This window comes from Dromiciops gliroides, chromosome 1 (assembly GCF_019393635.1).
Source record: "Dromiciops gliroides isolate mDroGli1 chromosome 1, mDroGli1.pri, whole genome shotgun sequence".
In the NCBI taxonomy this organism is placed as follows: Eukaryota; Metazoa; Chordata; class Mammalia; order Microbiotheria; family Microbiotheriidae; genus Dromiciops; species Dromiciops gliroides.
In genome coordinates this window covers 171014480-171040987 of record NC_057861.1, presented here as the reverse complement: position 1 = coordinate 171040987, position 26508 = coordinate 171014480, and the positions used below count along the sequence as shown (strand labels likewise).

General features: G+C 34.1%; 1 protein-coding gene across 1 annotated transcript in view; it reads left to right on the top strand.

Annotated features, from left to right (window-relative positions):
- The window catches only part of LOC122746851, a gene marked incomplete at its 5' end in the record, with an annotated part of 468374 nt that overhangs the window by 296310 nt on the left and 145556 nt on the right, over positions 1-26508 (top strand). Inside the window, one exon of the mRNA XM_043992893.1 lies at positions 17926-18144. Coding sequence (XP_043848828.1) covers positions 17926-18144 — 219 coding nt within the window. The remainder of the gene's footprint in view (positions 1-17925; positions 18145-26508) is intronic.

Here is a 26508-nt window from a genome sequence, read left to right as displayed (position 1 = left end):
ACTTGCAAAACCCATACAGTACTCTTCTTACTTTTTTTCTCATTCAGGATATTATCATCTCATTTGAAACCTCCCTTATATATTAATCAAATATTTTTACTCAAGCTCCATGAAAGTTGGGAACATGCCGTTTCTTATGTTGGACTCATCCTCAATACTTACCCCAGTATTGTAAACATCATCAGGAGTATCTGTGGAATAGTTGGCCTCTGAGGTTCCTTCTGGCATTAACTTTATGACTGTAATCCTTATCTCAATAGTAATTGCTTTACTATATAAGCAGTGCAGTGAATAGAGCACTAGAACTAGAGAAGGGAAGGCCTGAGGGCAAATGTAATCTCAGACACTTACTAGCTGTGTAACCCTACCTCAGTTTTCTCAACTGTAAAATGGGAATCCTTTTAGGATTGAGTATCACATGAGATCATAATTATAAATCAACCCAGTCTTTGACAGATAATAAGTGATTTATAAAAGTTAACTATTGTTCTGCTTGTTGTTATCAGCAACAGATTTCTGGATTCTTTCCCTTCTAGGAAAGAATATCTACAGTCAATCCATATTAACTAACTAACAGCTTTTATAAACAGGCACTTCTTATTATTTTTCCAGGTTTTTGAGGTCCTGCTGGCAACAGATAATACATTCTTCTGAAAGGAATTGTCCAAACAGTCTTTAGACAAAACAAATAAATAACTTCTTGTAATCAGTGGACCAATTTCCCCCCCACAGAATCACAGAACTTAGAAGATGAAAGGGACTCAGCAGCCATTTAGTCAATCCTGTATACAAAAGAAATCCAAAATATGACATATACCTGGCAACTGGTCATCTCCTTTCTTCACAAAGACCTCCAAGGGGGTGGAACCCATCACTGTATTCCACTTTAGGACATCTTTAATTGTTTGGAAATTTTTCCCAACATTGAGCTTAAATTTGTCTGTTTAAAACTTCTATAAATAGCTGCTGTTACTTCTTTCTGGAACCAAATAGGTCAAATACTCTTCCACATGATAGCCCTTCAAATGAGGTAATATTTGTAAAGCACTTACCCAGTGCTTAGCATATAGTAGGCACTTAATAAATTCTTATTCCCTGCCCCACCGCCTGAAGACATCTATTATATTCCTCCTGCATCTTTCCTTCTTCAGACTAAATAGGTCCAGTGTCTTTAATCAAGCCTCATATGTCACAGAGGCAAGACCCTTCAAAATTTTGGTTAACCTCCTCTGGATACTTTCCAGGTCAGGAACATCGTTCTTGCAGAATTAGACAGAGTCTTGCAGATGATGTCTGATGAGAATAGAATTCATTAAGATGATCACTTCCTTATTCCTGAAAGCCAGGCTTCTTTTTATGAACCCAAGAGAGCTTTGGATTTTGTTTGCTTGGGTTTTTGACTGTCACATCACAATGCTAACCGATATTGAGCTTAGAGTACACTAAAACCCTCAGGGCTTTTTCAGAACAACTACTATCTAACTATGTTTCCCTCACGTTAATTTTAAAACATTTCTTTTGTTCTTCCATACTTAGATTTTCCCTGTGTCTCTCTCTTCTTCCAATCATAGAGCCCTCCCTCAGAGCAATGATTATTGTTGTTGTTGTTTGTTCTTCCTTCTGGAAGAGGTCCATGACATCAGGGTGATGTCATGACTTGCAGTGAATTGGATTTAAGTGAGGCAGGGCTATGCAAAGTCAGCAACATCACTCTCTCCCAAGGAGCCATCTGGCTCCAGTGGCAAGGTATATATCGGGATGATATACCTTGATGTTTAGGGCAATTGGAGTTCAGTGACTTGCCCAAGGTCACACAGCTAGGAAGAACAATGATATTTTTTAAAGGGAGGGGGGAAAACCCCCACAAAATTGACTAACATATTAAAAAGATGTAACATTACATGGAGTATTCTACATTTGTGGAATTTGACCTGTGCAAAGGATCAGGGGGAATTTTCTTAAGTTGCTTTTTTGGAATCAAGCTAATTGTTTATAATGTTACAACTTTTAGCTTTGGTTGTTGTGTTATCATTCTTTCCATTTATATTGCTTTAGTCATTGTGTATATTGTATTCCTGGCTCTGCTTCCTTCATATTGCATCAGTTCATGTCCATCTTTCTATGCTTCTCTGCATTTATTATGCTCCCCATTTCTAACTGAATAATAATATTCCATTATATTCATGGACAGTTTGTTAAGACTTTCATTTATCAGTTTGTGGCCTTATATTCTTCTTCTAGTTCTTTGCTACTACAAAAAGTGTGCTATAAACATTTTGGTATATTGTGATTTTCCTTTTGTCATAGACTTCCTTAGAGTATATGACTTTTAGTGAGATCTCTTAATTTAAAAAAAAAAAACTAAACATTTTAGTCATTTTCTTCACTTAATTTTGAACTGTTTTCTAGAAATGTTAAATTAAGTTATGGCTTTACCAACAATACACCAATGTGCTTGTCTTTTCCACACCTTCTCCAGCATTGATTTTTATTTTTTTATCTTTGCCAATTTGCTTGGGTATGAAGTGAAAACTCAATTTTGTTTACAATTTTTTATTACTACTTTGGAAAACTTTCTTATGGTTGTTTATCTCTTCCAACTTATATTTATGAAAAACATTTTTATTATACTCAAATATGAAACTTTACATTTTTCTCTATTGAAGTTTATCATGTTAGATTTGTTTTTATGGGTTAGCCTGTCCAAATTCATTCCGAATCTATGTTTAACTTCTAGATTGTATTCTCAAAATTGAACATTTTGGGGAAATGCTATCCCAACAATAGACTAAACAAGTAAGGTTCTCTATTTTTTTTTATTCAATGTCAAGTTCTCTAAAAAAAAAAAAAGAACTCATATTACCTACCTAATTTAGTGAAATTGAAAACAAAAACACCATTGAATTAATAAATAAAAATTGGGAATGGTTAATAAAACAACCAATAAAATAGATGCTTGATTTTTAAAAAAGGAAAACAGATCAGGAGCAGCTAGGTGTAGCATTGGATAAAGGACCATCCCTGGATTCAGGAGGACCTGAGTTCAAATCCGACCTTAGATTCTTGACACTTACTAGTTGTGCAACCTTGGGCAAGTCATTTAACCCTCATTGCCCTGCAAAGAAACAAAAAAGAAAGAAAGGAAGGAAGGAAGAAAAAAAGAAAAAAATCAAGTCATTGGTATAAAGAAATGAAAAGGAAGTTCATCTTAAAATAATAAGTGATATTTATCTAAAACCATCAACAAACATCATCTGCAGTGGGTATAAGCTAGAAGCCTTCCCAACACAATCAGAGGTGAAGCAAGGATACTCATTATCAACTATATTATTTAATATTGTACTAAAAAAATGTGAAAGAAGGTAGTCTAGCTATACCAGATCTTACACTGTATTATAAAGTGGCAACTATCAAAACAATCTGATAGTGGTTAAGAAATAGGGTGTTAGATCAGTGGAATAGAATGGTACAACTTACACTATAGTAAATGACCATAGTAATCTAGCATATGATAAACTCAATGATCCAAACTTTTGGGGAAAAAATCCCCACAAACCTCAGTATTAGAAAAAACTGGGGGTAGCTAGGTGGCGTAGTGGATAAAGCACTGGCCTTGGATTCAGGAGTACCTGAGTTCAAATCCGGCCTCAGACATTTGACACTATCTGTGTGACCCTGGGCAAGTCACTTAACCCTCATTGCCCCGAAAAAAAAAAAAGAAAAAACTGTTGGAAAAACTGGAAAACAATTTGGCAGAAAGCAGGTATAGACCAACATCCCACACCATATACCAAAATAAGGTCAAAATGGGTACATGATTTAAACATAAAGGGTGATACCATAAGCAAATTAAGAAAGCATAGAATAGTTTATCTGTCAGATTTATGGACAGTGGAAGAATTTCATACCAAAGAAAATATAGTGAGCATTAAAAAATGTAAAATAGGTAATTTGAATATGTAAAATTATATAATAGCTTTTAAACAAAAACAACCAATGCAACAAAATCTATAAGGAAAGCAGAAAACTGGGAAATGTTTTTTGCAACAAGTATCTCTGTTCAAGGCCTCATTTCTCAAATATATAGAGAACTGAGTCAAATTTATAAAAAATACAAGTCATTTCCCAATTAATAAATGGTCAAAGGATGTGAATAGGCAGTTTAAACAAAAAAATCAAAGATTTATATAGTCATATGAAAAATGCCCTAAATCACTATTGATCAGAGAAATGCAAATTAAAATAACTCCAAGGTACCACCTCACATATAAGAATGGCTAATATGACAAAAAAGGAAAATGTTGCATGTTGGGGGAATGTTAGTTGTAGGAAAATTGGCAAACTAATGCATTGTTGGTGGAGTTGTTAACTGATCCAATCATGATGGAGAGCAATTTAGAACTATGCCCAATGGACTATAAAACCGTGTATACCCTTTGACCCAGCAATACCACTGCTAGATTTATATCCCAAAGATAACCAGAAAAAGGGAAAGTATTTGTTTTAAAAAAATCATTAGCAACTCTTTTTTTTGTGGAGGCTAAGAATTGGAAATCACAGGGATGCCCATCAACTGGGGACTGGCTAAACAAGCTGTGTTATATGAATGTAATGTAATATTATTGTGCTATAAGAAATGACGAGCATGATTTTAGAAAAAAAAGCAGGAAAGACTTAATGAATTGATGCACAGTGAGCAGAACCAGGAAAATGTTGTGCATAGTAACAGCAATATTGTGCCATGAAGAACTGTGAATGAGAGCTATTCTCAGCCATACAATGATTCAAGACAATCTTAAAGGACTAATGATGATGCATACTATTCACTCCAGAGAAAGAATTGGTATTGATTGAATACAGACTGAAACACGTTATTTTTCACTTTCTTTTTTTTTTCTTTTGAGTCTCTTTATAAAAAATGACTAATATGGGGCAGCTAGGTGGCGCAGTGGATAGAGCAGCGGCCCTGGAGTCAGGAGTACCTGAGTTCAGGTCCGGCCTCAGACACTTAACACTTACTAGCTGTGTGACTCTGGGCAAGTCACTTAACCCCAATTGCCTCACTAAAAAAAAAAAAGAAAAAGAAAAAGAAAAAAAATGACTAATATGGAAATGTTTAACATAATAGCACACACATAACCTATTTTTTGCTTATTGCCTCAAAGAGGGCCAGAGGAGGGAAGCATATAATTTGGAACTCAAAACATTAAATTAAAATGTTTATTTTTTTAAATGAAAAAGGTGAATTGGCAACCAATGAAGAAGAAGTAAAGGCAATTATTAGGAGCTATTTTATTCAACTCTCTGCCAATAAAAGTGACAATTTAAATAAAATTAATGAACAGTTTCACAAGCATAAATTGTCTAGATTAACAGAATAAGAAAGAGTACTTTTAAAAAGCATGATTCGGTGCAACTAGGTGGTGCAGTGGATAAAGCACCAGCCCTGGATTCAGGAGGACGGGAGTTCAAATCCGGCCTCAGATACATGACACTTACTAGCTGTCTGACCCTCAGCAAGTCACTTAACCCCCTTTCCCTCCAAAAAACAAAACAAAACAAAAGCAACATTTATAAGTCTGGAAAGGTAGTAGAAGTCGTATTTTGGTGGGTTTAAATGCTATATTGAAGAGTCACTTTTCTTTTGAGCAATAAGGAATCACAAACAGTTTTTTGTTTTTTTGTTTTTTTGTTTTTTGCCTATGGATGTAAATTGGACTGTTTTATCCTTTAGGAAAATATTTTAAAATAATATTTTATATTTTACAAACTACATGTAAAATAATTTTAACATTTATTTTAAAAAAATATTGAGTTTAAAATAATCTCCCTCCTCCCCTCCTCCCTCACTGAGATGGTACGCAAGTTGATATCAGTTATACATTTGAAACCATGCAAAATTTCCATATTAGTCATGGTGTGAAAGAAAACAAACCAAAGGGAGAAAAATACCATGTAAAAATAAAGTAGAAAAATAGTATGCTTTTTCTGCATTCAGATTCTACCAGTTATTTTTCTGGAAGTGGATAGCATTTTTTTAATCATAATTCCTTTGGAATTGTCATGGATCATTGTATTGCTGAGAATAGCTAAATCATTCACAGTTGATTATCATACAATATTCTTATCACTGTGTACAACATTCTCCTGGTTCTGTTCATTTCATGTTTCATCAGTTCATGTAAGTCTTTCCAGGTTTTTCTGAAACCATTCTCCTTGTCATTTTTATAGCACAATAATATCCCATTACAATTATATACCACAACTTGTTCATTCCCCACAATTTCTAATTCTTTGCTTCAACAAAAAGAGCTACTAGGAATTATTTACTAATTGGTCCTCTCCCCGCTCCTTTTTAAAAGAAATCTCTTTGGGATATAGTTCTTGTTGTAGTATTTCTAGGTAAAAGGGTATATAGAATTTTATAGCCCTTTGGCTATAAAAATTCCAGAATCTTTGGATCAGTTCACAACTCCATCAACAGTACATGAGTTTTGAAATTTTCCCACATCCCCTCCAACATTTGTCATTTTCCTTTTCTGTCATGTTAGCCAATCTAATCCTAATTATTTTAATTTGCATTTCTTTAGTCAATAGTGATTTAGAGTTTTTTAAACATACATACGTGTGTGTGTATGTGTGTGTGTGTGTGTGTGTGTGTATAAATCTGATTTCTTCATCTGAAAATGGCCTGTTCATATCTTTTGACCATTTATCAATTGGGGAATGACTTGTATTATTATAAGTTTGAATCAGTTCTCTATATATTTGAGAAATGAGACCTTTATAAGACACTTGCAATAAAAAAAAAAATATTTCCTAGATTTCTTCATTACTTCTAATTTTGGCTGCATTGGTTTTGCTTGTGCAAAACCCATTTTAATTTACTATAATAAAAAATATCCAGTTTACATCTTGGAATGCTCTCTCTCTCTCTTGTTGGTCTTAAATTCTTCCCTTCTCCATTGATCCAACAGGTAAACTATTCCTTGTTCTCATAATTTGTTTATGGTTTTACTCGTTATGTCTAAATCATGAACCCATTTGACCTTCTCTGGTATACTATGTAAAATGTTGGTTTGTACCTATTTTATGCCATGCTGTTTTCCAATTTTATCAGAAGTTTTTTGTCAAATAGTTAGCTCTTGTCCCGAAAGTTTCATCTATACATTTATCAAAAGTAGATTATTATGGCCATTTACTGCTGTGTATTGTATACCTAATCTATTCCAGTGATCCCCTAATCTATTTTTAGCCAGTATCAGATTATGCTTTAGGAAAACTAATCTTACCATTGTATGAAGTATATATTGAAGAAGGGTGAGTCTAGGAGCAAGAACATCAATTGGGAGTTTATTGAAGTAGTACTGGGTCTATGAAGCAATAGAAAAAGGAGATGAGAGATATTGTGGAAGTAAAAGCAACAATATTTGACATAGGAGTGAGGGAGATGAAAGTGTTATGAATGATTCTGAGGTTGTGAAATCAGGAGACTAAAAGGATGATGAAACAATAGAAATTTTTGAGAACAAATGGGTTTTGAGGGAAATAAGAGTTCTTATTTGAAGAGGTTGTGTTCACATAGTAGACTGGCCAAGTTACTGAGCAAGGCAGTTAGAGGTGAAAAGATGACCTTACTTACCCATGGGTTCATTACTAGCTTAAAAAAATAAGGACCAGTGATCACTGTCATAAAGATAAAATGAGCTATATTGCTCAGCTCCTTTTATATACCTTTTTTCAGGTTGAATGTTGTTTTTTATGATTTATTTTTTTTTAAATGTGCCTCGAATGCAGTGGATAAAGCACTGGCCCCAGATTCAGGAAGACCTGAGTTCAAATCCAGCCTCAGACACTTGACACTTACAGCTGTGTGAACCTGGGCAAGTCACTTAACCCTCATTGCCCCCCCCCCAATGTGCTTTGATATGCACTTTTGTCTTCTACCATAGGAAAATGTGTGGGAAAGAAACTAATGTGTTTTTCCTTTGACCCTTAAGCATATTAAATGGTCTTGATTGCAAAGCTAACCTTGATTTCTCCAAGTTAAATAATTGGGCCCATGAAGGGCCCGCTCACAATCTAGAAAGGGATATTTGGCCCTAGATGATGTTTGCTGTAAGGAGAAACTGCATCAAAATCTGGCTGAAGAATACTCTGAAAAGTACTTAAGTGTGTGGGAAAGTTTGTAGGACTTCTGCCCATGTAGGGGGTAAGGGGAGAAAGTCCATAGGCAACCCATTTTTTGCTCACCATTTCAGTTTCAAGTGTCCAGAAGGTACAGAAACCCTCTATAGAGCTTGACTTTATAGGGACTGGATAGAGTTCATTTCTCTTTAAACTATCTACAATCCCAAAGAAAACCTTAATCTTTCAGGAAAAAAAACAATAACAAAAACAAACAAAAAAACAAGCAAAAACAAAACCTCAGTGGTAAGAGTCATTTGCAATGGAAGCTGCTTCATGGGTAGTGACTCTTTAAAGTAGAGAAAAGCAAATTGTGCGTTTAAGGCTGGCAACCAAGAGTTACATTTTAAAGAGGACTCAATAAGGAGAGAAAAGACCTGCAAGTCCTGCAGTTTCAGAGACATGAGCTGCCTTGGCCCATGTATTAATTATATGTGAATGTGCCTCACAGACACTGTACTCCAAATTTCTGCCAACTCTTCGTAGAGACATTGTGTGTGTGTGTGCGTGTGTGTGTGTGTGTGTGTGCCCAAGGTTTACCAGAGGGATGTGTTTTTATCACTATTGTTCTTACTACATAATCTTGATTAGTGCTTTTCCTTTAAGCCAACTGTGTTTATCTGTTCACTATTACAGGTAAATTGTTAGTTTTTGAGCTGTAACTGTAGGAGTACAAACCTATAGGGTACTCTACACATATATGATAGTTTATCCCTCACCTCCCCATCTGAGAAAGGCACTAGCAGCTGGGGACATTAGCAAAACCCTCATGTAGGAAGTAATATATGAACCAAGGTTTAAAGGAAACTAGAAATTATAAGAGATGGAAGTGAGGAATGGATAAGTGAATTCTAGGCATGGCGGGGTATGGTGGGCAACCTGTACAGATATTGAGTAAAGAAATGAATATGCTATGTGAATATTAAGAAGACCAATTTAGCTGGATCATAAATTGCATAAAGTAGCCATAGAATGTAGTATATAAAGCTGGAGTCAAGTTGCAAAGTACATTAAATGATAAACAAAAGAAGTTATATTTGGGTCTTTAAGTTAATAAGAAGCCACTGAGGTTTACTAAGTAGTGTAATGACCCAAACAAACCTACACTCAAGGCATTTTTTCCCTTTTCAGCCTGCTCAAATGAGTCAATGTATATAAAGCACCTCAATGAGCAAAACACTACATGAATGTCAGACATTCCTACTTTTCTCTTTCATTTTTCCCCAATATTCTTTCACCTCTAACATCTAATCCCACCCCTGCACCTGTAAATCATTTATTCTTTATGTCCACTACTTCAATTCTGGTAAGTCCATCTTTTTACATCCTTAGAGCCCCCTAAATGCTGTTACATAACTGGTTATAGCATTGCAAATGACTGGAACATGCTCCCTCCTTACCCCAGATTCAATCCTTAAATTTCTTGCAATGCTTAGCTCCGCTACCACTTTTTTTTTTTAATGGGACAATGAGGGTTAAGTGAGTTGCCCAGGGTCACACAGCTAGTAAGTGTCAAGTGTCTGAAGCCGGATTTGAACTCAGGTACTCCTGAATCCAGGGCCAGTGCCTTACCCACTGTGCCACCTAGCTGCCCGTAGCTACCACTTTTAATTGGAAACTTTTACTGATGCTCTAGTTGTTAGTTTTCTACTTCTTCAAATTATGTTGTATCTCTCTGTCCTTCCAGTAAAATATAAGCTCCTTAAGAGCTAGGATTACTTTTCCTTTTTTCTTTATCTTCAAAGCACCCAGCAGAATACCTAGAATATAGTAGGTACTTAATAAAAGCTTATTGAATTCAATTGATTGAGTGCATCACTTATCTAGTGATATAAGATAAAATACCAAACATCTAAAAGTAAGTTAGAAAAAATCAGTATAGAAAGCCCAAGTTTTAGCTTAGTTCACTAAGTGCTTGGATACTATGAATACATTGGAGGTTTTTTTTTCCAGTTTTATATTCAGTCATTTTTTACACTTAGAAGGATCATCATTATTACCAGCACATATGTACTCCTCTTATAACTTCTAAACTCTGTATTGTAGGTTGATACTATTCACCATATCTCTGTTCAATTGCTCATATTCTTTGTTCCAGTAGACATAATCTCCTTATTTTTGTTTGTTTTTTGCCAGGGGCAATGGGGGTTAAGTGACTTGCCCAGGGTCACACAGCTAGTAAGTGTCAAGTGTCTCAGCTCGGATTTGAACTCAGGTCCTCCTGAATCCAGGGCCTGTGCTTTATCCACTGCACCACCTAGCTGCCCCTATGGGCTTATTTTTTTTTTATTTCTTCTTCTTCTTCTTCTTCTTCTTCTTCTTCTTCTTCTTCTTCTTCTCCTCTTCCTCCTCCTCCTCCTCCTTCTTCTTCTTCCTCTGTATTTCCAGCACCTAGCACCAACCCTTAAAAATAACATGCAGTTAATAAATTCTTGTTGGATTGGAATGGATCTCAATATAATCTCACAAATAAAGGGGAAATCTACTTTAAAAAGATGCCTCCCTCTGTCCTTACTTTCCCTGATTTTAATAGTAGATTTAAAATTAGTTTTGTATATTAATTCAAGTGTCTAGATTTGTCTTAGCTGTTTCTGAACTCATACTAGAAAACATTGTTCTTTCTTAGGTTGAATTGTATACCTAGATGTTATATACAGGCTGAGAAGGTAGTTCTTATGGACAAATACTTTAAGTATGTTACATGCCCACTTTGTTCATTATCATCTGCTATGTCATTGTTGTAACTGAAGTTTTGTCAAAGTTAATTGCCTCTAAGTTACTGTTATAGTTGCTATTATGAATTTTACTATTTTAAATTATGTAACTATTTTCATCTATAAAGTGCTTTGTAAACATATTAACTAATTAAGCCAGACAAATCCCTGTAAATTAAACATTGTTTTCCCTTCTGATAGATTAGCTGGGGGGTTAAGTGACTTGCCTAAAGCTAGAAAGGAAGTTGGTGTCAAGACTAGGAGCAGAGCTCAGGAGTTTCTCCTTCCCACCCCAATTCCCTAGCTCAGTCAGGGAACAAAAGTTGTCCTCAGTCTTCTTACAGTACATTTTTACTATCATAAACACTCTCTCCATAACATCTGTTCATATTCTCTAAGAGAATTTCCCTTGAAAGAATAGATGCATTCTAATACTGTGTCTAGTATTCATTACTGCATGTGTTCCAATGAAAAATCTTATTCATAAATGGCAAAATGAATGTTCCTAAAACAGAAATGTACACACAAACACTGAATAAAAGATAAGTGCTTTGCAAAGAGGCTTTGGATTTAGGGCTTTAGTCACCTTTTACTCAAGGGATGCCTTTGTTTTGCAAGTTTGTGCTCAAAGTTATTTTTCTTCCTAAAGCAAATATACATCAATCCTCAAAAAAACCAGCTTTGCCAAGGCTGATCTTTCATTCAGTTAGAAAACTCACAGTAGAAACACCCAATGTGACAGTCTGGGTATCTGTTTCCTCAGTTTTTACATACTTTATTTCATTCTTTCTCATTGAAACATTCATACAACTGAGCTAGATGCTCTGAATGAGGGATTCTTGCCATGTCACTGGAGTTAATCATAACCTAAGAGGTAGCAGGCAACATTTGAGGATCCTTTAATTTGATTTCTCAGCTAATTCTTAAATTGAATTATGCAATGTTATTATTAAATATAATCAATTTGAAATGTTATATTAAATTTATAATATTCCATTTGACAGAGAAACCCTTGTTTGGGGGGAAAGGAGAGATAATTATTTGCAAAATATTACCATAAGGAGCCATTTTGAGAAGTGTGGATTTCCCCAAGTTCTCCAAAAGATAAAAGAGTGGATACCAGTTATTCCTAATAGATTTACCTGGTTATTTATAGATGAAGAAAGGGCTATATTGTCAAAAAAGATTTTTAAATTTCCCACATAACTAAAAATGAATAAAAATAAAAGCAAATCTAGAGCATTTTAGTTAATATATAATGTTAAATGCATATGTCATATTGGCTTTAATTTATTTATATTAATCAGTCAACAGTGAACCAATTTGTGTCAGTTCAAACTGGAGTAAAAACTTGTCTTCATCAGGTAAATGATTCATAATTTTTACCATTTTTTTCACTTGGTGGGGTTTTTGTACTTATCTTATAAATAAGTGCCTTATATGGATGAATTTATTTCTATATGATATGACATAATTTTTCACCTATTCATAGTCATGAACTTTTTACTACTTCCTCTATTTCTGACCTGAAAAGCCTCATCCAGATTTATAGATTCTCAAAGGAACCAGAAAAGAGCCATAATAACCTTTTTACAGTAAAATGATACTTCTATCTTTAACACATGAATATGGGTAATGGGTTAACTTAATTGATTCTGAAATAATCTAAATTTTTCTTTTACCTAAAGACTCATTAATTCTTTCAAATCTTGAATCAACCAACTGATTAGCATTCAAAGATCATTAACTGGAACTCAGTAGTCATATTTCTCACTTCTACCAATATTCAAAGATGTAGTTTTTTGAGGGCATGGTGACTTGAAATCACAAAAGTAGCAAGCTGCTTTCTTACTAATTCTCTACTTGGGTTATACCTTCTTGTTAGCTATTTTTCTTTTGTCCTTATCATTCCAACATATACTTTTTCACAGATAAAGCAAAATCAAAATGATAATTGAATATTTCTGCATATTGGGGGGGGGTTACTATACCATTGACCCTAAGGAGAAGTCCTATATTTTGGTACAATATTCCCCTATATAGCAAAGCAGCAGAAGTAACAGCCACAATATAACTTTCTGATTTCAAAATTATTATTAATAATTCACATTTATTTAGTCCTTTTCAGTCTTCCTCCTTTCCTCCCTCCCTTCCTTTTTCCCTTCCTTCCTGTGAAGTAAATAGCTAGAACATTAATATCTTTTTACAAATGAGAAAACTTATTGAGTCAAAGTGATTTGTCCAATATGATGCAATCAAGACAGTATTAAAATTGGAAATGATCCAGATTCTTGATTTTAAGTATGCATATAGAGTTTTCCCCCAGTGCTCCACACTATTTCTTTGGCAGACTTTAAGTTATGGTAAGTTACCACAAATCCCAATATAGAATACAATCCTAGCCTCAAAAAAGTTTGCATAGAGCAGTTTGGGAAAGGAATGTTGACTTCTGGTAAATCATGTCTTAGGCAATAGTAGAGGGAGCAAAGGTTCAGAGTTGTCTTTGTACCAGTAAAAGGAGGTTGAGGATTATGCTGTTCTGTAGCAATATGATATAACTATCAAAGAAGACACTCCTGTAGATGGAATATATATATATATATATATATATATATATATATATATATATATATATATACAAATATATATATATATATATTTTTTTTTTACTTCACGAAGGAGATGGAATAACAAGTCAAATAATCTTCCCTACACTCTGCTCTCTCTCCTTATCAATGATCATGTATTAACCCGGAACCAAGTTCCTTCTTTGTTCCTGACTCACAAGAAAGTCCTGCAAATTCTTACGGTCTATAGTAGAATACTTGAGGTTAGTCACAAAGGTGACTGTTATTTCCTCGACTACAGAATCTCTTTGATAACTGATGGGGATTTTGGGAGACACGTCTAACAGAAACCAAAAAGAGATGTACAAAGACTGAGGATGTACATATACAAATAGTTGTTGATGTCTGGGAGGTTGCCAGAGTTTCTCAAACTTTCTGATCTCAGGACCTCTTTACACTCTTAAAAAGCATTATCCCCTGTGTGACCCTGGGCAAGTCACTTAACCCTCATTGCCCCACAAAAAAAAAAAGAAAAGATAAAAGAAAAAAAGAGCTTTTGTTTGCATGGTATATACATGCATATATGTATATATATGTATATATATATATATATATATATATATATATATATGCTATACATAGAACAAACTGGTCAATAATAACTAGTATTTATTGCAATTTAAAGTTTACAAAGTGCTTTAAATATATTAATTAATTTGATCCTCACAACAATCCTGTGGGGTGTTATTACTATCCATTTTACAGATGACAAAACTGAGGCAAGGAAGGCTTACATGACTTGCTCAGAGCCAATTGAATTTATTATTTACAGCTAGTAACCATCTGAAGCAAGATTTGGACTTGGTCAGGTCTTAATGACTCCAAATCTAGCGCCCTATCCATGGCACCACCCAATTGCTTCTATACCTCCTGAGGGTTTATATAGAAAGCTCATTTATTGAAAAGAAAATGAATATGTCTAAAACATTTTCCAGGCCATATGGGATTAAATGAAAACTATCACCCATAATTAGTGCACTTTTTAAAATGTAAGCATCGATTACCATACCTAAGCAGGTCTTCATCACATCCAAAATTTTTACATTGTGTGTTCCAAAGAAAAGACTGTTTAAGATGGCTCCCAATGTAATTTTAGAGTAATTTCACTTATATGTATTTTCTTATACTTTTGACCATTACAGAGAAGCATTGTGTTGTTTCACATTTTTTTATAAAGGGCTTTTTATATGGGTGGGCATAGACATGTGTCATATGAAATATTGGTGAAATTCAAAGAAATGGGCTTCATTTACTAACTGAATATAGGTTGATCTAACCTTCCCATTCTCTGGCAGAGCAACAGAGGGACTGTTTGTATGAGTTTCCTAGTAGCTTCTCTTCTCACAGTGATTTTGCACTTATCTGTGTGCATTCTGCCTTTCTTCATAACCCACAAATCAATTCCTGCTATATGTATTACACACCCCAGTGGCAGAGGCCATTGATTATTCTTTGATGGTCATACTCTTCATATATAACCAAGAAAGATCACAGATGAAGGGAAGAGTGGTTGGAATATGGGTGAAGATGTTTCACAAGGTGATGACATTTTCTTTTTAAATGTGCTCTGCCTAGAGATAAGAGGAAGAAGAAACAAGCTGCTGGAAGACTTGAGAGTAGCATGGGCAAATAGAGGTTTTCTTTTTTTTTTAAATTGAAGACATTTCAAAAATAAATTACGCTGTGGAGAGGAAGAACATAAATATAATTCTTTGTAAATCTACATTTCTGTTTCACGTGCAAATGTACTTTCTGCAGATGAAGCAATAGGTAAAAGAAATGGTCCTGCATCCCTTATCACACTGCTTTTAAAAAAACCAATACAATGCTTTAATATCACTTTTTTCCTGTTATTGGCCTTTTGTTTCTATTCTTTTCCTCTGACTCATCTAAGATACAATAAATATTTCTCTCCTTTCCTTTTAACCTTTTTTTTAAAAAAATGCCTAAAAAGCCTTGAACATTTTTGCTTTTTTTAAATTTCAAAATCTTTCTGATGATTTGACTCATTGAAGAATTTTTAATTTTTCTTATTTGAAACATGCAAGAAGAATTTAAATGATTGCATTGGGAAAATGATGAGGTGGCATGCCACTCTATTTACTGCTTTTCATGTGGTCCCCATGTAAGCATGTACAACTATATCGGTGCACAAGCATGGATATGGTGGTTGTCAGGGCAGGGCAATGAGGGAATCGATATTTTCTGAAGAAAAAAATAAAAATGTAATTTTTTTGTATCTGAGAGGAAGCATTACATAGTGATAGAGAGTCGTTTTGAAGACCAGGAAGATATGCGTTCAGTTCTCACCTCTGATGTGTATTGTGTGTGTGTGTGTGTGGGGGGTTTGTGTGTGATCTTGGATATATATATATATATATATATATATATATATATATATATATATAATTTTTCATCTTAGTGCTGTAAGCCAGAGGTATAAAACACCTGACCCACGATGCTCCCTGATTGCTGCTGAACCAGATTAAAATATAATTGGGAAATATTTTACAAAATAAATAAAAATATAATAAAACATTGATAATATTAAATTTTAAAACTCAATCAATATATGGCCTTCTGGGATCCTCATGTATAGTTTAGTGAGAGCCAATAACACCGATCTAGGCAGAATTTAAAGACAGTAAGTTGCAGAGAAGATATTAACCTGTTTTTGAGAAGGGAGCTTCCTCATCTGGAAAATCCTTATACCAATGAAAGCTTAGGTCTGGGCCCTATTCTTCTGTATCTGAACTTTGAAAACATTTCAGAACAGAAACTAATAGTGGTAACACGATATAATAATAACTTCTAGACTGAAATATTTGAACTACTTAGTCATTCAAGTCAATGGATAGGAGAGGAGATGGACATTTCCAAATAAAGAAGCTACTGTCTTTTCTGTTTTGGATCATCTATGATTTTCCAGTTTCTTTCAAACAACATAATGCTAAGTCTGCATTTGATTTTCCTCGGCCTTTGAAGAGACCTAGCAGTTCTGGAATAATTAACCGAAGAGGAGATCACACATAGAATAGAGTACTTCACTTTAGCAGTGTAAGAAGTTCTGGGATTTATTTGACATGATGGTAAATGCTGTTAGCTTTTTGGGGAGTGTTGTATAAGGGACTTTAGATCTTTGAATGTATTAAGATATATAAACCAAAGCCTCATGGGTGCCTGTTTCCTGTTTAACCATTACTCATTTGTTTAATTGAAAAACATGTGGACAACAGTAATGGCATCTGACTTCCAGCAAGATACTGCTATACACCTTTGGGAAAGAATAGCCAAAACCCAGATGGAGCCAGTAAAGGCACACCCAGTGCCTAGTTCAATGCCATCTAGCCAGAATTAAGAGATTGACAATGTTTGCACGTGGTGTTTTTTCTTTTCTTTTCCCCTTCTAGCAGAAAAATCTAAGCTCCTTCAAGGAAGGCAAGAATTGTTTTCTATTTGTCTTTGTATCTCCAACACCTAACGTGGTGCCTGGCACAAAGGAGCTACTTAAAAATGTTTCTTTCCTGAATGGAAGTACAGATGGTCATGGGTGCTAAGATAGAAGCTAGCATTTCATACTGAAAGCTGTCAGTTATGGGGAAATCTTTTCCTTTGTGCTCAGCCATTACCTGAGCTCATGACATTTGGTGGTTTAAAGGAGGTAGCAGAAGAATAATTCCTTTGAGTTAGTCAAAATCATTTGATGTAAATTTGTAAACTATATCTAAACTATTTTAGTTCCTCTCTACTTGAGAGGGAGGGTTTACTTATTGGTAAGTATCTTAATCCTTCTATGTATCAATTATCCCACTAGTAATGTATTGGGGATAATTCACTGTCCTTTCATATATTTTTTTGTCCCATCCTTCTCTAAAGAGGCTGTTTATTTGGCATGAGTACATTAGAGATTACTTTTATCTACATAAGTAAAGAATACTTTAAAGGTAGTGTATTATATTTATAAATCAAATAATTAAAATAGTAAAAAATATAATTTAACCAATATAATTTCCCAAGAGTGCTGACTGAAACAACTTAGAAACAAACCTGAAACATAACCCTGTGTGATTATAATGTCCAAGCCTAATCCCATAGAAGAATTTCCCTACCTTCTTTACAGAAGTAGGGAACTATGAATATGTACCATTGCATATAATTATCTTTTGTGGGTGTTTTGCTAGGCTTTGATAAAGTACCTTCCCCCTCTTTCTTATAAGAAGTGGTTCATTGGGTAGTGGAGGAGAAAGTGAAAATATCCAGAAGAAAGGGAATAAAAAAACCTAAGAAAGCTAATAAAAAACACCCACAGCCTGCCTACCCCCACATTCTCATAGGTACTGTTTATTTCTCTGTTGTATGCAGTAGTTTCCTGATGTTGCTTCTTTGTACATTTTCAGTTCCTCTTCTGTTTCCCAAGTGAAGCAACCCAGAAGATTCTTCAAGCAATTCCATTTTCTGCAGGTGGTAATATTGACTGAGCTTCAAGTAGCAAAGTGGCAAAGCCAGAAGTTTTGGTGTATTATATTGCTGCTAGCTTTCATCTGGTTTGTGAGGCTCTACTTGCATTACTGTAGCCAGTGGCTTTTTCTCCAGGTCATCTCAATTCCTGTTACAAAGTGAGTACTTTTTCCTAGAAAGTCAAATGAGAGTATTTTCATCTCATTAGGCAAAATGAAAATATGTAAAGAGCTCCTCTCTTCCATTTGAGATACAGCCCTAAAATATGTGTGACTTGAGAGGAAAAAATGTCCTTATGTAACAACAAAAATTTCTTCTTATAGCTCTATCCCCATTTTGTAGGTATTTCCACATGAAGACATATGTGGCATCAATATTTATTTAAAATTTAGTGCTCTGAAGAAAATCTGTTCTAATATTTGAGCAGAAACCCAAAAAGGAATTGAACAACATTTTTTTCATCTTATTTTCTCTTTATTTTACCAGAGTAACTTAGGCATAAGTATTTTACAAGTAATATAAGTCTGATTTATCACCTCTACTAAGAGTAGCAAAGATTGCTTCTTCTGCAAAGTGATTGAATTCAAAGTATTACCTAACCCATGCACAGACAGCTTTCTGGGCCATTATGCTTTGTAAAAAGATGACACTTTAAAGGTTATCTCTCCATAAAAATTATTCTACAGACAGTGTAGATTGACAAAGAGATAGATATCAATACAAGCAAAATTCATTTTCCCAAATGTAGATGGTACAGATACAAATAAGGATGTGTGTATATTTTCAATTAAGGAGGCTGCAAACAACTTTAAGTCTTTATATAAAAGAATGTCTTTTGTTATTGATAAATTTTTTTCATGGAAAACTATATATGCCTCCATGTAAAATATAATACAATCATATTGTAATGATATAACATAATTGTATATTACAATATATTTTACATGGTGATTTTGAAAAAGGATGGGACATCTAGAAGAACAAAGAATATTTACATATAGATCTATCTTGCCAGACTTCTAAACCCTATCCTATCTGAAATGAAGGCAATGAAGTAGTCCTACCTAGAAAGTCATATCAGTGATATATGTTTTGCTGACCTTGAAACATGGAGTCATCATAGATCCATTCCCCAATTGTTTGGCATATACTTGTACCCCAATGCACCTTGGCAACACATTCAAAGGTTCATGGAACAACTTTAAGGAAGAATGTCAATGTATAAAAGACATTCTTCATTGCTTTTCTGGATTTGAAGGTATACTAAAAGAACACATTAACATACAGAGAAGTGAAATTCTCAGGTACATCATGTCCGTGCTGATTTACTGAAGTAGAAACCCTTCCTAGTTCTATCTCTTTTACTTCTCCTATTAAATTGTTCTGTGCATACAGAATTATGAAAATGGTCTATATAAATATTGAATATTGTGTTACTCTATCCACTTAAATATGATAGTTAAGTGGAGTCTAAAAGTGAGCTGAAATTCTAGGTCATGTTCCCAGCTATCAGTCAGACTTGCTCCCTTTCTATTCTTTCAGTTCAGGTCATTGTCTTCCCTGAACTCCATCATTATAGGATCTCTAACCCTAAGGCAGATATAGAAATATCATGTTTTCTGCCAAAATAAGGAAGGGGATTGATAAGACATTCTTAGAGGACATATTAAGAGATCAATACCACATAGAATTACTTTTGGGACAAGCAGGAATCACTTCACTGAACAATAGTCTGGACTGAATTCAGGTATATGACATTGAATTTGTTTAAATGTAACTATTTTACTTATGGAAGGTATGAAATGGCTCAAATCCAAGAATGGAATCAAAAGGCCCTACATGGGTGACATTAGAATGAATTCTGCCAAAAATATGTCACAAAGGAACACAGAACAAATGACAGTCATTCTTATTTGTTTATATAAAGAGAGGGGTTTATGGCAACAATTCATGTATTAGGGCATCATGGCCAGAAATTATGGAAGGATTAATTTTAAAGAGAAATAAGGAAATGAAAGAAATTGTATAACATATTGCTTTAGGCTAAAAAAATTTAGTTGTTTATTGAATGCCTAGCACAGCATGACCTTCTGTCACTAGATTTATAGAAAAGAAGCTCTCTGTATTTCATGGACTGATGGATGGTCAATCTACATATTAAAAAAAATATACCTGCAATATCCTAGAAAACTTGATCTTTTTTTTCAAATTACACCATTGTTCCAGCTTAAACTGTTGCCCACAATTACTTGGACATATGATTGATCTTTAAACCTTAAGAATAGAATTTTAGTAGTTGTTAACCATGCCAAATATGTTTAATTTCCGTGCTCTGTGAAATTACAGTCTTCAAAATATAGAGACAAAGCAGAAGAGATTAAAATGAAATGAGAATCAGATAAATTATATATAATTCTTGCCATCATGTATAGTAAAATTGTGTTGAGTATATTTTTAATGAAATGATGGGAGATTAACTTATATACTAATACTTTTATGTACCTACAAAAACACCAATTTTATATAGCACCATAGTATTCTGAAGAATATTAAATAGAACAATATCACGGTAGTAATGTCCCCAAATAATTTCTTTCTGAAATTTATTGAATAGAGAAGATGATGATGATGATGCCAATGATGATAAAAACACGTTAAAGACTAGTGGATCAATAAGTAAGAGTCATAAAGAAATAATTTCAGAACAGGCAGACATTACTAAATAGACACACAATTAAATTTGTGAAATGTAACAAAAATAATTTACTTCTGTATAGAACATGTGAAATGGCTAAGGTTCATGTCTGGTATTAAAAGGCCCTTCATGAAAAATATTTAGATGAACTCAACCAATGAGATTTTGTCAAAGTATTGCCAAACATATAGCTAATTCATGCAGATTTGTATGTGGAAATATGTTTATAATGGTGATTTAGAACAAGGTCATTGCCACCAGAAATTACATACAGCTTGTTATTATGAAGCCCAGACTTAGTGAATGAGATAAATTATTCAAAGAAATTTTAGAAAGGCAGCAAAATCTCATACTAGCAAAAAAAAAAAATAGTACCTACTAAATATCAAGAAAGATAAAATAGTGTCTACAGTAATCAAACAGCACCTTGTTCCTTACACTACAAGGACAGATAGGCCTCAATATATCCTTGAGAGACCATATGAGACCTGGATCATTATCATAGATAGTATTCTTGCCCATAATTATTCTAAAATAATCCATAAAAATTAAAAAACACATTTTAAAAATAATGCCATGACAAATACTCATGTTTCCCTAGTTGCACAAAATAAAAAGCTTTCAAAATAGAGGCAGCCTAAAAAAACAATGTCATGTTGGAATAGAATAAGGTACATGCTTGCCATCCTGTGTGCTACTGGAATTGTCCCAGGTTTTCAGCCAACCTACAGAAGATGAGCTTACATCTCAATGGTTTTCTTAAATTACATAAAGCAGTTATGTTATCTACCTGTGCAATGGTCTGTAGAACATTAAATACAAGAGAATAGTAACATGATAGCAACTTGTTGCATGGCTATTTCTAGCAAAATTCCATTAAAAAGGATGAAAAGAATGAGTTGAACAATAATGATAATAATCATCACTGTTAATGTTTATATGAAACTTTTGACTTTGAAGAATGCTTTCTATACATTAGCTTATTTAACCCATCATCAGCAGGAACATTTATTACTCTATAATTTTTGTGGCATTTTAGCATAACATTGTTTGGAAATCATATTTTGATATCATAGCCTACGTGGAAAACCTCATGATAGAGCGAGAAATGCGCTATAAAATATTTCAGCTAGTCTGCAAATGTATAAGCTTAGCTATGATAAAAGATGGAGTCCAAAAATGAGATTTAGGTATATCAATGAAGCTTAACTGACATGAATAAAAGATATATGAATCATGACTGATCATGATCATTAACCATTTATTGAGCACCTTTTGTATACAGGCTACTTTGATGGAGATGTGGCTACACAGAGTTCAAAGAGGTACAACATGATAGATTCATTTATTGAATCTTGAAGAGACAGAAAATTACAAAAACAAAATACAAGCCAATACAAATACAATATAGAGTCCAGGCAATAAATAGTGTAACACACCATCCCAGGTGACACTGAGGGCTGGGATAATCAGATAAGACATTTTAGAAATCTATCTCAATCTAGAAAAATTGAACAGATAGGAAAAGAGGAAAGGGGAGAAGTCTCCAGGTGAAGAGGAATAATGGATTTGAAGCAAGAATGTCCATGATATAGTCAAGATTGGCAAGGCTATAGAAGATATGGTTATAGATGCCCTTCCAAAAGTCCTTGCTCCTTTTGCTTTTTATTTGCACACAGAAGACACTAAATAAATGTTTCTTGGATAAATGAATGAATGGATTAATTTACTCTTAGAATCTCCTAATGATACAACACATAAGCACAGAACAGACACATTTTAATTTCATAACAGGGACCCATGTTCAGTCAAGATTTCCTGCAGTGACACCTGGAATCAATGTGAAATCTTAATTAAAGTAATTAAATATATTTAATTAATTTTTCTCCTCTACTAGCATGCCACTTTAATAACTCATGGTGAGGTGACCCTGAAGGTTATCATAGTGGATCCCAGGCTCTGCAAGAATAGAATGAACTAGAAAAATTTCAAGTACTGGGAAAGGAACAGAATGTGGTTCTTTTGTTGGATGACATATTTTATTTTTAACATAGACTTTTTTGACAGTATCTTTATTTTGGTTATTTTTTACTGAACCTTGTTTGTAATGTCATTGCATGCTCACACCCATTGTACACTAAACCATTCCATTGCTTTCTTAGTAGAATTAATTTTTAATTTCTCAGAGACTATAGTATTTTATGATTTTCAGTCATATGAAATTATGAGTAGAATTTTGCATTTAAAATAGGGGGAAATTGAGTCATTCAAGGACCTTTATAATTTACCAAAAGGCATCCAGCCTACTTTCCTTTTCCTGTCTATTTCTTCCTACCCTATTGTCTACTTTGTAGCTTTTCTCTGGTATATGTACATGCACACACATACACATATTCATATAGATAGACAGACATGCATACATACATGCATACAAACTCACATATATAGGAATCTAAGTATGTGTCTACACACATACAAACTGCTAAATAAGCTCTATAAGAGACATTCTTTTTTTTTTTTTGGTTATAAGAGACATTCTTTATCCATTTGTGTTTCTGTGTGTGAATGTTTAAGATAAACTATTTTCTGTGCTTATGGATCTCACCCAGAAAACTATAAAATTATAGACCTAAGATGGGGAAAGAAATGGAAATATTCTAAATATATAGAGAGAGGAAATTTATTTTGGAATCAGAAGATATTAAAAATATGAAAAAACTTAGACATATTAATGTGTATGTATATATCTATAAGAATAACAATAAGCAATTATATACTTTACTATCTATATAAAATAATTTTATGAGGCCTACAGAATGACTACACATAAATATCCTCCTCATCAAGAAACACATATTATGTGTCATGTGCGTTCTACACACAAGGCCCTGTTCTAGGTACTAAGAGTAAAAATATGTGAAAATTATTCCTGCTTTCCAATTAACTATAATTTATACAATCTAGTTGGATACATAAGAAAAAAGAAGACAGTTTCCATTCAGCTAGAATTTATTATATATCTATTACATGCTGGATGTGATAGTATCTGGGAATACAAAGAAGAAAAAGGAAAAGTGAAAAGAAAAAGAGGATTGCCAATGTAGCACAGATGAGCGCATGACAAGGGACTGCAAACCAGGGTCAAAATATCTTAGAATCACAAAATTTTAGTGCTAGAATGAATTTCAGAGATTATCTTGATGTAGCAACCTCATTTTAAAGCTAATTCATGAAGCTTAGGGGAATTAGAATAATTTACTCAAGGTCACCTACCTAGTTAGGGTACAAAACTTAAAACAGCTTTTGGATATATGACTATGAGGTAATTAATGACTCATCATGCTACTTTCTTCCATCTTCAGTCCTGAGTTATATAAAAAGAAATATGGTTTAGGATGAGGAAAGATAGGATAGGATTTTGTTTTGCATTGGTGATTTTGTACTTAATATGCACTTAAAATTTTGTGGAATAGCTAATAAATTTTACAATCAAGAGCCTGATGTTTGGCACCCATGTTGGTTAAAATACAGCAAGGGATTGAATTTAACTCATAGGTTTTCAAATCATGGCCCTGTGGTTATGACAGATGGACTAAATGTGTGTTAACTCTATTTCTTCCAGACTTGTTCCAATTCCAGATGATGGGTTAATTTTCTAAGATATTAAAAGTAACACAAAAGCTGCATACAAAAACTTTGGGGGAAAATGGTTCCAATGATCATTAAAAGTCACTTCCAAGAGCACTGTGTTGATCCTGTCACAACTCCAGCCATTCAGTCCTCAGTCTGTGGTTTGCATACAAGTAACAACATGCCAATCCATCATTCAGCATTTATCTTTAAGTGAGATATGTTTCTCATGCTAGTCCAGAAAGGGTAGATGTAAAATCAAAATACCAGCTGTAGGATACTTTTAACAGTTAATAATAGTTGTTTTAAAGAGTAGTACTGGCAGTACCTTTTGAAAAAAATCACCCTAGTCACTAAGGGAGGACAAAGCATTCAGCTCGTTAGAAGGAGAGACAAAGGAGGGGATAAAATGAAGACTCACTTAGGAAATAGCTGATTGGAGCAATATTAATGCACACAAACAGGCTCATCTGTGAAGTGGCATTAAAAGGGTTTGGGATTCAGATGGCAGAACCAAGGGAGGGAGATATGTCATTTAGTTTGACCTCTCATCACAAGAGGGGACTCATGCCTGGGGCAGTGGCTATTTGAATTACTGGGACTTGGGCTTGGCTCTGGATCAGTACTGGTGTTATTTCAAGTTGTCCCTTTTAGATCAGCTGAGTAATAAGAGGTTATTTGTTGCTGGCATGCATCCCATAGAGTTTTAAAAGAAAAATTTAGCTAGAGGATATGTAAAAAAAAAAAGCCTACCTACCCTAAAACTATGCAGAAAATGATCATTTTCTTTCCATTTCCCACTTCAGAAAGAACTGTTTTGTTGGTGGTGGTGGTGGTAGTGGTGGTGCTGGTGGTGATGGTTTGTTTGCCATAAGATGGTCTACTTAAAATTCCATTTACCAATAGAATTTACTGAGTTTTATATGAACTCATTTTAATTTCATGCCTCTGAATAATCTTGTTACCTGCAACAACTTTTTTTTATTTTAATGAATTGACTTCTTACCTGAATGACCAAGTTTCTAAGTAAGAAAGTAATCTTCCCACTGTCATACTTCTCACTTGTGACAATTTCACAAAACCTGATGGGGTTTTCTAAGAAAATATGGGATAAAACAAAGATGAGAAACCTCTTGGCTATGGAACCTAGTACTTGAAATTCACCCATTTGATTGCTGAACAAATGTTCCTCAAGCAATACATACATACATATATACATACATACATATGTATGTACATACATATATGTATGTATACATACACACATATCTGTGTATAGTATACATACATGCATGCATGCTCCTATAGGCAGTGAAGAAACAGCTTGTTCTAAGCTTAATTAGGCTATTTTTCAGAGGACAGTCATTCCTGAGGTCAAATACTCAAAGCCTTTCCAGATTGGCATAACCTTGCAGAGTTTGTACTCACCAGAATAATCTTTGAGTGCCTATGATCCCCTTCAGTCTGCATGAGGCTTTGGTCCAATGGATGGGGTTTTCTGGGTCCTGAATCAGAGAATCTGGATTTGAATATTGAGGCTGTTGCTTACCTTACCTGTGTGACTTTTGACCAGACATTCCAACTCTCTGTGTACTGAAACCCAAATCTGTAAGATGAAGGGGTTGTTTTAAATGACCCATAAAGTACTTTTCATCTCTTGATCTAAAACTTTAAAAATGTAATTTTAGTGGAAAAGCTGTTAGGTCAGGAGCCATATTTCAAATTTTCTCATTATCGTGCTTGTTGATTACAAAAAGACTTCAATCATAAAGAATCTTATACCTGCTTAATATGTCAATCAGTACCTATGAATTTTGGATTAGATAAAGTCTAAGCTCCCTTCTAGGTCTAAAATATCTCTTTTTCATATGCTATAGAAACTTCTACTATAAACCTGGTGGTTATGTTAGAATGGTGGGAGGGAGAGAACAGAAATGGTTTGCTCTTCCTCATTGGGCTCATTGGGCTCCTTGGGTTCATTGGGTTCAAAATATTCTATGAATTGGATCTCTGAGAAGAAATTTGAGGGAATATGCTTGTACTTATTCATAGCTAGGTCTCAAAATGGATAAAGCACTGGCCCTGAAGTTAGGAGAACCTGAGCTCAAATCTTACCTCAGACACTTACTAGATGTATGATCCTGGGCAAGGCACTTAGCACCAATTTCCTTAAAAGAGCTGAGGCTATCTTCAGTCA